This window comes from Microtus ochrogaster, chromosome 15 (assembly GCF_000317375.1).
Source record: "Microtus ochrogaster isolate Prairie Vole_2 chromosome 15, MicOch1.0, whole genome shotgun sequence".
Classification (NCBI taxonomy): Eukaryota; Metazoa; Chordata; class Mammalia; order Rodentia; family Cricetidae; genus Microtus; species Microtus ochrogaster.
The window spans coordinates 16350133-16362126 of NC_022017.1; the positions used below are offsets into that span (position 1 = coordinate 16350133).

At 40.8% G+C, this 11994-nt stretch overlaps 1 protein-coding gene across 1 annotated transcript in view; it reads right to left on the minus strand.

The window, feature by feature from the left end:
- Positions 1-1548: 1548 nt before the first annotated feature.
- The window catches only part of Tmem117 (transmembrane protein 117), a 385423-nt gene continuing 374977 nt past the window's right edge, over positions 1549-11994 (minus strand). Inside the window, exon 7 of the mRNA XM_026782689.1 lies at positions 1549-1770. Within this exon, the coding sequence (XP_026638490.1) occupies positions 1549-1770 (222 nt within the window). The remainder of the gene's footprint in view (positions 1771-11994) is intronic.

Consider the following 11994-nt stretch of genomic DNA (forward strand, 5'->3'; position numbering starts at 1 on the left):
GTGCTAACCAGAATCACTTACCATCGACTGTAAAGTCTATTCATTATGAAATTCTCATTTCCTCTAGACATAATTTATTGACTTCAATTTATTTTAAGTTATAATAAATATGCATATAAAATTGATGACCACGATCCTTTTAAAGTGGAAAGTTCAAACGAGTACACACCCCTGCAATTTGTTCTGTCTCATCATCATTCAGCTCAGAGACTTTCTGGGGTCCTAAATTAACGTTCAGCAACAGCTCCCCTACTCAACCCTTCCTCAGCCCTTGGCCACCGCCATTCATTGTTCCGTCTGGAGGAATTTAACATCTAAGTGTGTACAAGTGAAGTGCTGCAGATCCTGAATGTTCCCAAAAGGCCTATGTCCTGACTAGTTCTTATTATGTCCGCTTGACACAAACTAGAATCATCTGAAAGGAGGGAAACTCAGTTGCTAAAAATGCCTCCATTAGATCTGGATTCAGGGCATTTTAATAATTAGTAATTGATGTGGGAGGGCCCAAATTATTGCAAGTAGTACCGTCCGTGCACTGGTGGTCCTGGATTCTATAAGAAAGCAGGCTGAGCAAGCCATGAGGAGTAAGCAAGTAAGCAGCACCCATCCATGGCTCTACAACAGTTCCTACTTCCCGGCTCCTGTCCTACTTGAGTTCCTGTCTTGACTCCCTCCAAAGATGAACAGTGATAAAGAAGTATACGTCAAATAAACCCCTTTCTCCCCAACTTGCTTTTGGTCTTAGCACAATGACAGAAACCCTAAGACAGCCTTAGCGCTAAAAGCATGGTCTTTGGCTTGGTGCTAGAAGATGTAACCCTTAGGAGGAGGGGCTTCATGGAAGGCAGTTGGATCACTGGGGTCTGCCCTTGAAGGGGATGATGGGATCCTGGCACCTTCTCACCACTGTTTTTGCATCCAAGTCAGTATGAACTGAACAGGCCTTGTCTGTCACATGCTTCTGCCATGAAGGACTGTATTACAATGAAAAACAGGATCAACCAATCAGAGCAAAACTTCTAACTGAGTTAAAATCAAATTTTTCTTCCTAGGCCACAGTCATGGGAAGCTAGCCTATCATGAGGGAGTCTGCAATATTTATCTTTTAGTGACTGGGTTGCTTAATATTAAATTTTGATGCAAATATTTTCAGGTTAAGTATAATGCACTGACGGGTGTCCCTTTGGGGACACTCAGTAGTCAGTAAGTTTTAGGGAAATGTTTATTTCTGTAGTAAACAAGCCTACAGTCAAATATTTTGATCTAAATTGCTAAGGTAGTTTCTTTGGTTATTACAAAACAAGAAAAAAATGTCCTTTTCATTGTTTCCTAATAAAATAAGAATCATTCAGACAACCTACCAGCAATTATCTTCTATTCTCTCATTGCTAGGGATTTTCTCAAAAAGAAGGAAGAAAAGCAAGCTAACCTTTGTTTCTACTTTCTTATCCTCAGTTCCTCCTTCACACTGGAACAGTTTGCCTGGTTTGGGAATCTACTTGCTGGCCTCGATGCATGGTCTGTGTTGGTATAATTTAGGTTAGATCACTAAATACTTGCAACTGAGGTCAGAGAGCCTCCCAGGAATGTGAACTGTTCAATCTTTCGGACTCTCTGATCCATGAAGGAAAGGTCAGACTGACATTGTCCTGTCACGTTTGCCCCAAAGTAACACTTGCTCTTCCTGCTGTGTATATCTGCCTGAAGTTCATCAGCAGGAATCCGACGTCTAAGAAGAAAACCTTTAGATATTCTTCGAAGCTGGCTAACCTTTAGGAAAAAAGTTCCAGAGCCAAATAGAAAAGTGATAAAAACGGTCACATGGTTCTTAAACATGACTAAAACATGCCGCAATCCACCTTAAGGAGATCTGCTTAGGAGAAACCCCGTGGCTAACTTGTAGTTTTACAGCACAATTTAAGGTTGTTTGATTATAGTGAACTATTCATTTTGTGACTCAAAAGAGCTGGGAACTCCAGCTCACACAAGTACAGCAAGCAAGGGTTGGAAGAACCCATAAGGTTGTGAGTTTCATCTCCAGCCTTTTCTTTTCCCTCTTTGTCCAAACACACTTGGTTTGGACCAGCTTCCAGGATGTGGGGGCTCACTGTTTGTCTCCACAGCATGCTGTGGATTTTCTGTTCCTTCAGCAGTTCCTTTTATAGTGTAACCCCTCTCATGCAGCCAGAGCCCCTCAGCAGTCAATACGCCTTCCATAGCCTCTCCATGAAGACAACTGTGAAACCCACTCCAGTCATACCCAGTCCAGGGCTGGCCTCCTTGTTATCCAGCATGACTGCCAATGGTGTCTGTTTTTTTTTTTTTTTTACCCTTACCAGCACATCTGAGCTGATGGGGAAACCTCTGCACTGTCCCTGGCCAGGCTAGTCACCTCAGGGCAGAGCAAAGCCAACATCCATTGTATTCGAGAAGTCATGCTTCTAAAACACAGCAATGTCCACAGGGTCAGAAACTGAAACATGCCCATAGGGACATAGATGCTTCTAGCATAAAATTGATTCTCCTCCTCTGCAAACCTGAGCCCTGCAGCCCTTTGCAAAGAGAAGTACTAAGTATTCTTTAGGAAAGTGACTTTTTAAAATGTATGTAGCTAACTGGCTGCATGGTTTGTTTGGTCAAGGAAAACTGAGCTGTTTCTTTATTGAGCCTGCTATATTGTTAAGAAGAAAGGGTGTCTGGTTTCTGGTGACTGTCTGGAAGGAGAGATAGACTCCCCAGGTGCTATGGAGAACCCGACTGGAGGGACACTAGCCGACCTTTCCAGAAGAATAGAGCGCACTGCCAAACTACCATCCTAGAAACAGCTTTCTTGGCTCGCAGGTTCCATATTTTAAAAACTTGTATATCTTTGAACTGGCTTTTCTCAAGTGATACTGACGTTGAGCCCCCTTTGAGCTTATTAGCGACTTCATTTATCAACTTTCCGTCTGCCTCTTTTACTTCCTTTATTCCTTTGTACATTTGCTCCACCTGTTTATTCCTTTGGTATAAAGACGTAGGTTAGGATCCAGCTTGATTTTTCCCTAAACGTAAGCTAACTGTCCAAGTATTTACTGAGCAATTTGTCTTCTTCCCAACTGTTAGGAAATGCTGCCTGCACTGTCCCTTAAACTATTATGTGCGTACTTAGGTTGAATTCTAAATCTCCGTCCTAATCCCTTGAACTTTTATTTCTTTTGAATGCAAAATCTGTTTTAGCCATGATTTCAAGATACAGGTGTTAGCTGCAGCCTCATTGCTCAGCTACTGCAGCTGTTGAGAGGCGGTGGCAGGGGAGTCACAGTTCTGCCATCTGTCATGCCTATGATGATGCAGCTGGGGCCAGTTCCCCTGATGAACAGTCGGAGAGCTGGCCAGAGCTCTCTCAGGCAGCCCTGTCTGCCTTAGTGCTCCCCGAGACCCCATGGCTATGCCAAAGCCGGCTCTACACAGTGCTCCAAACAACATTTCATCGTCCATTTGTCCATATGCTCCTTTTCACTTAAACTAGCTGCGTTGCGTTCTGTTATGTGAGGCCTACTTGAACTGACAGGAATCTTTATCTTGTTCCTGCCGCAAAGAAGCATGTGGAGAATTCTAAGGCTTCCCCACTCAGCATGGTGCTGACTTCTGAAAATTTTTATATCTATGTTTACAAACATATTTGCATAATTTTATTAAAATATTTAAATTGTTCCTTTAATTTCCTCCGCAGTCCTGGACAGTTACCTTTCTCATTGATTATTTTATTTTCTTGCTTGGTCTTCTTAGCTTCTTGCAGATATAGCAAGTTTACAAGGGATAGTGACTATTTTTTTTTAAATATTTTAATATTCTACTTCTACCACCTGTGTATGTGTGTGTAAAAAGGACAAAATTCATAATACATTTCTTTTAAAATATATATTATATGGTTTGATATAGAATTATACAAGCTAACATAATCACCCGTACCTTTGAATTTCTTTTAAAATGTATTACTTTATTTTTTTATTTTGTGTGGTCATGTACAAGCTGTCATATGCATGTCTCAGCACACAGGTGGCGAGAAGATGAGCAATGCTTAGTAGCTGAGTCTTCAAGCCTTGGAGGACAATACCCATGCAGCTGAGCCATCTTCACTGAGCCCTTTGAACTTCATCATCTGTAACTTTGACCTTATTGCAGTTATGTTATTTATGCTGGACAGGACAAGATTAGAATTAAAAATACGCTGTACATGTTTACAAATCAGTTTATATATTGATACAGATTTATGGATTTTGTTTGGATAACTCTTCAATCACTTCTAAATCCATCATATTTCATTCAGTAATTTCACAGTTCTTTAATTTAAATTAGGGTAGTGTTCTATACTGCACAAAAAAATCAATTGGCTTAAGGATCAAAATTTATTTTAAAATGGAATTCTGTTTTAATGGACTTTAAAAAAATACCTTGATAAAATATTTTATTTTATTTTTTGTGCTTGAGAAGTTTATTTATTTTATTTATTTATTAAAAATTTTCACCTCCTCCCCACCTCCCATTTCCCTCCCACTCCCCCCACTCCCCCTCCCTGTCCCTCACCAGTCCTAAGAACAGTCAGGGTTCCCTGCCCTGTTGGAAGTTTAAGGTCCTTCCCCCTCCATCCAGGTCTAGGAAGGTGAGCATCCAAACAAACCAGGCTCCCACAAAGCCAGTCCATGCAGTGTGGGCCCATATTTCAATATGGCATAAAGGCCATTAGCCAGGTCCGAGCTGATTACCTAGCTCTGCAGACAAGCTGTCTCTGCCCTTAACAAAAGCCAGGATGCCTGCTCCTAGCTTCTTTTGTTAAAATGTGGATTACCTGAGAAGAGATGTTTGACTGAAGCTGATGACTTAAGAGTTCAGATATTTGGTGCTTCCTTCCTTTTGTAATTTGGAAGATGTCTTATAGAGATGCTAATTCAGGGCCTACCTGACTGCTAGATGCGCTGACTCAAGCCCAGGCACCTGGTTGCCTAGGTGATGGCGTAATATGTTTTCCCCCTCCCTGCTCAACTTGGTGTGGGTATATAAAATGTTTGGACAATAAACGAGAGATCTGGCCTTTTCCATGATGATGGTGTAAGCTGTGTCAGTTTGTTTCCTCGCGACTCCGTTCCTGCCGGGTTAGGGAATTAGAGAATTTATGTTGGGCCCTCACGGGCCACGACAATGCAGTAGCATCAAAATCCAGTACCATTGTCCTTGGCTTCTCAGTCAGCCCTCATTGACAGCCACATTCAGAGCGTCCAGTTTGATCCCATGCCCCATCAGTAAAAAGCTAGTCAAACTCAATTCAATCAGAATCTGAAGTCAGACTCAGTCTATAGCAAAGATAGCTGAAGGATGAAGGACTCAGTAGGACCAGCCTTCCAACTCCACAGGTACCATCTCCCCTCAAAGCAGGTCTGCTACTTCCCACATTACCACACTTCCAGGTACTGTGGTGCTGTGAGTGGAATCCTATGATTCATGCTGAGGCTTAGTTACCAGGATGGCAATGTTAACACGTGGCACTAGTAAGCAAGGAATCATGAAGAAAAGCCGTGATCCTGGAAGATGCAGCCACAAAGTATAGGACAGTTTGGCCCTTCCCAGACAGTGGCCCTGCTAGAACCTCACTGGAGTCCCAACATCCAGGCTGCTGAGAAATACCATTTCTGTCAATATAAATCATCCACGTATCTTGTTTATGTTGGCATAAAGGGGCTAAAACAGAACGGAAAGGAGCATAAGGTATTGGAGGCATTGAGCTTTAAATAACGTTTTTCAATCTCCAATACTTACATGGGTAAGCACATAATAGCCCTGTCAGCAGCTTCAGATACCTAATTACGCAGTGGTGAGAAGCACTGTAGCTGACAATGAGTCCAGTCATGTTTACTCAAATCATTCTGAACAAATAATTTCATAACAGATGTACAATACAGCATGAGAGGAGAACTACGGGGAAGAAAAAAATCTACATTTAATCATTTATAAGTGCTTATGCTATGACTGATGCTATATTTTACATAGATTGCTTATTTTAGAGAGTGGTGATGGTTTAAAGAGGCTTTCAAAGGCAACCTTCAGGCACTTTTCCAAAGCCTAATGGATTTCTCTAAGACATAAAACCAGGAATCCAGAAATTATTTGTTTCTGGTTTCCCATAAAGCTTCATTAATCACTACAGATCACTAAAAATCAGTGAAAAGCCATAAAAGCTTGCTTCTCCATTTCCCTGAAAATCTAACACTGGTGATTCCATAGCAAAAGGTCACAGAATTGAACGGAATAGATGTGTGCTGGGAGACAGACTTTCAGTGCATGGCAAGTAGGAAACACACGTGTCCACGCATCCATGTGTGAGTGCTCATAGGACATCACTTTACTGGCATAAGCACCTTTTGTCCCTTATCAACAAATCAGTCTTTTTTTCTTCCCTCTTTTAAAAACAATTTGAATTATTATCATGCTTGATTATCACTCTTTTCTTACACATAATGAGAAGACTCAACGAAGCTATGGAGTCAGCATAACAACATAAAGTGAATGCAAAAGACAAGTCAGACTCAGGACCATGTCCACCAAGCACACTCCTACACAGCCTTCCCCCAAAGTATCTGCAGCAAATACCCAGAGACTGATCTTCCAAGAGCACCTGAGAAGCCAAAAATCAAACCCATGGACTGCCTTGTTCGAGATTTGCTGTACAGAATCCTACCATGTCTTTCTACATGCTTACTGCCCTTGCACAAATCCCAATCCCATCTTCATTTCTCTCTTCCTCCCCTTCTTCTTCACTTATTCCTCCCCTCTTCTCCTCTCCTCCCTCCTCCTCTTCTCTTCCCTCCCTCTCTTGCTCTTCCTCCTCCTCCTCCTCCTCCTCCTCCTCCTCCTTTTTCCCCTCTCCAGTAAGGCTGCTATGTTACCCCATGCTGAAGTCAAGCTCATAATTTTTCTGCCTCAACTTCCAAACTGCCGAGATTAAAAGCATGATCCACAATTCCTCACTTTGTAATAAAACAAAAGCTTAGACTAAAAACATTCCTCTTTAAAAACAATAAGGCATTCATTTTACAGCAAAATGATTTATTACCTGTAAGCTAATTAACACACATTACCGTTTGAATCTTATGATATTTGAACAATATAGTATGAGTCCAGTATCATAGACCTAACTCTTCTTGATGCTGCTGTGTAGGTTTGCAAGCACACATGTTTCTAATTCAAAAGGAAACAGCAACAAAAAAATCAACAACAAAACCTTCAACAGAAATTTCTATTCGCTTTTTTCAAGGATATATAATGAAGGTTTAGTCCATATGCATGGAAATCTGATATTCGCCTTTTCCAAGGCTATATATTAAAGGTTTAGTCATATGCATGGAAATCTAAGGCACTGCCAATAACATTTGAATCTAAGGCACTGCCAATAACATTTGATCTATTCTAGTTTTAATGATAAGGGTTTAAAATTTAGAATCTTTTAAACCCGGGATCTGCTGTTAATTAGCTGGATGACCCAGACTCTGTCACTTAACCTCCCAAACATACTTCCTCTTCCATGAAACACACAAAATTCTACCTTACCTGGTTGAGTTGCTGGGATAGTCAATAAAACAAAGAATATGAGGAAAACTTAAGAAAAATGTTGAGATATAACTCATCATTTTACAATGATTTTGCTCAGAGCTTTAGTTTATTTAAAATCGATTGATGAGTTAAATGCATTCTGAACACCTAGAGCTTCTATAATGAGCATGCTAGGGCCATCTTCAAAGTAGCTGTGTATTTCTGAGTGCATGGGGCTAAAGTGATTTTCTTTCAGGTCCTTCAGGCACCACACCCACTGCCTGTCTGCAATGTCAGCCCTGTGGACTCTCTTGATTGATGTGGGAGTCTGCTGTTTTGTGTTGATTTCATTGGTTAAATAAAAAAACTGCCTTGGACCTTTAAGAGGACAGAAAGTTAGGTAGGCGGAGTAAACAGAACAGAATGCTGGGAGAAAGAAGCTGAGTCAAGGAGTTGCCATGATTCTCCTACCGGATACAGACGCAGGTTAAGATCTTCCCTGGTAAGACACCTCGTGGTGTTACAGGGATATTAGAAATGGGTTAAATCGATATGTAAGAGCTAGCCAATAAGAGGCTGGAACTAATGGGCCAGGCAGTGTTTAAAAGAATACAGTTTCCGTGTAATTATTTCTGGTAAAGCTAGCCGGGTGGTGGGAAGCCGCCCGCTGCTTTTATTTCAACACTTGATCTTTCCAAGATCATCACCACACCACTCCAAATGCCACTCATGATGCCCCTATATCTACTCCCTTCCCTGTTCAGTAAATTCTGGTCCTGCCTTTGAAGTGGAAAGTTATCCATGGCAGCACCTGGAGCCCCTGAGAACTTATAGAGAATATATCTCACTTTATAAAGCCTGCTAGGATGTGTTTAATCTCCTTGTGGTGATAGCTAATTCTGTACAGTTTTAGATTTTATAGGGTTGGCTGTGTAACTGATGACATGTTTTCCTATCTCAGACAATATATTGTGAGGTATTTATGAAGTGACAAATAGTGAATCAAGAACTTTGTTAGGCAATGAGAAAATGTTTGTCATCAAACAAACAATGAAGAGAGAGGGCACTATTGTAGCCAGTGCCCACAATCATATTTTACAGTCATTCTGAAACTCCAAGTCTTCTAATAAGTGAGAGGGAAGGTTTTCTCGAGTGCTGTGTGACTTATCCAAGTATGGAGCAGATGGATTTGAAACTCAAGGCCACATGCTTCTATCATCACCGTCTTCACTGGGTGAGTTAGTTCAGGTTGATCATTCACCAAGGATAGACGAGGCCTTCTCAGTGGCTTCATAATTCCCCATGCCTTTCTACAGTAGAGATCACCACAGCACACACTAGGATTCCTGGTTCCCCACGCCTGTCCACAGTAGAGGTAGATCATTGTTCACCAGGATAGACTAGGCCTTCTCAATGGCTCCAGAGATCCTTAAGCTTTTCTACAGTAGAGAAAATTGTTCACCAGGTTAGACTAGGTCTGCTCAATGGCCCCATAGTTCTGCATGCCTTTCCAGGGTAGAGGTCATTGCTCACCGGGTTAGTTCAGAACTTTTCAATGGTCCCGTAGTTCTCAGTGCATTTCTACCATAGAGCTCACCACACCATGCACTAGGATTCATTGGTTTGTGTATACTTATACCAGATTCCTGATCCCAGGGGGTGGGGGTCATTTTATCTACCACATTTTATGCCAGAACTGTTGTTGGCATTTAATTTTCCTCATCAAAGAAATGAACTCACTCCATTGATTTTAAAGCAGAACACTTAGGATAAGATGATGAAGACCTTGCCTATCCAAACTACACAACCTCGGATCAATCAGAGATTATTTTGGGCAGTTTTGACAATACAATTGTGTATCATTTTTGAAATACTAAAAAATCTTATTCCAGTAATCTTTTACTTCTTATCAAATGGTGATAAAATATTTAAAGTAATAAAAAGATGAAGATGTACAAAATTATTTTCCTATAGTCTTTCAATGAATTTATTTTGAATTTAAAAATACTTTAAAGTCACAGATACTCCCCAAATACTTGTGCCTTTTCTGCCCTTCTGTTGGCTCTGTGACATCTCTGGTAGCAAGTTCTCTGAGGATTACAAATTGGATATCAATATGTATTCATGCTACAGGCATCAGGAAGTCTCTAAACTCCTCTTGCATCTCATGCCAGCCTCGAGAGTTATTGAGGGATGCTTTGAGGGAACATGAAACTTTTACTTACATTGTCAGTCTTTGGTAGCTGTTGCTGACCTTGTTTTATTTACACATGCTTGTGAACGGTCTATTGCCTTTCTAATAATGATACCTTATGCTATAGGAGGCCTCCAGAAGTTTCTAGAGCTGAAATAGTACCACACCACATGACACACACATAGAGAGGGGGAGAGAGAAAGAGACACAGAGAGAGAGAGAGAGACCTACATTTTTAACCACAGATGCCTTTTAATGCAGATCATAACATGAATTTTAACGTTTGCTCTGTCTAATAGAATGGGATGCTGGAGCTGGTCTGCTAACTGTAATAGCTGCTAGCTTTCTCCTGGAGCCACACACTGGCTGGCAGAGTGCCATGCCTCCTTCCCATACAGCTTCAAAATCTAACTAGAGTTAAAGCTGTTTGCAGTGTTGAAATTCTTTATAGTTTTTATCATCCACGGTGAATGAAGTGAATTCAACTCAATTTGAGCCAGAGCGGATCTGAGATAGACAGTGGCTGAATGTTTGGAAAACGACAGAAAATACAATGGCTGGTCCTTGAAGGAGATCACACTTTGGTGGGTTATGCACTGCTTTGGACCCTCCCAAAGAACTCAGCTCTAACAAATACAATTAAATATCAACTCTCATGATGTCCTTTAGTGAAAGAATACGCGGATTATTAATCACCTTGAGAAATAGCTAAGGGTTTTGATCAACTAGAGATACCGGTGGGACTACATTCAGATGACAAGTCTCCTATTTAGAAATCACTTATCTGTCTCACTGCTCCACAGACGAAAACACATTTGTAATCTGTCACGAAGTCCAGGCCTGGACTGGCTGTTTAACTTGCTGTGTGTAATGTGGCAGGATGTATTTCCCTTAATGGGCATTCCATGACATCTTACTAACCAGCTCTGGAAGCATGGAGAAATGGAATTAAAATGCCAGGGGCTTCTGACCTCAGTGGTTGTGGAGTTCCTACTGACTGAGAATGGCAGCTGCAGAGCCCACGGTGGTCTCAAAAGCTGGACTCCCAGGGCAGTATCTCTAAGTAATTGGCTGCAAGAAAAACCACAAGCCCTGCTTCAAATTGCGGTGTAAGAATAAGAGGGGAAAAAGAGGGAAAAGGGTTCCTTCTACGCAACAGAATGGAAAATTACCCATTAATGGCCACAATGAAATATAAACATAACAGATGCTAAAATACATAACATGCTCGCTCATTATCCCAATGCATGGTGATTAACTATGCATGTTCCTTTTTGTCATGCAAAAACATGCAAGTGTTTTATTGAGCACTGTAAGCATCCCTAAGTGAGTGGAAACAAATGTGTCTTTCTGCTAACATACTGTTTAACACCAATCACATTTTCAATGGAAGCATGAACATCTTCTACTTAACCATCGTGGTGGAAATTACACATTTGAATTCAGAGCACAATTTAGCTGCTCCTTTGTATAACCCACACAGCTTTAATTCTTTCCTTTCATTTATCTCCCTAAACACTGTGTGACTGCCGATAGTTTTATGTCTGAATGTACAATAAATTCACTCAAATTTCAATAACTGCTAGAATGGAGATTGTATGGTTGTAATCTCCTCTCCAATTTTTAAGTGCTCATTAAATTTTCTATTAAGTCTCCATTAATTTTCCCTTTTGAGATGCTGAGTAACTTAGAAGAAGGTATGTATATTGCCTTGTTGCCCCAGTAGACTATAGCTGATAAATATTAAATACATGGAAAATATACATTAGTACATATAAATGCATCTCTGGGGATTTTCGCGACTTATCTTTAATAGGCTATGGTGTTGGCATGTGAGAATTATGGGAGGGAGACTATAGCTGTCATTGACTCTGTCCTGACTGGAAAACTTTTGACTCTGGCTAGGGCTAGAGGTAAGGTCAGCACTGGGAGATAAAGATCAGTTTTCTTTAAGAATGAAGGCCCTGGTGGGCAACCCAAAAGGTCACATATCAAAGAATATATGAGAAGTACTAACTCTACTTGATGGGTTAAAACAAAACTAGACAGAGTTGGATGGGTAAGGAAGAGGGAGTAGATATGAGAGGAGGAGGGAGTGAATATCATCATAAAATATTTTTATTTATTTATTTATTTATTTATTTATTTGGTTTTTTGAGACAGGGTTTCTCTGCGGCTTTGGAGCCTGTCCTGGAACTAGCTCTGTAGACCAGGCTGGTCTCGAACTCACAGAG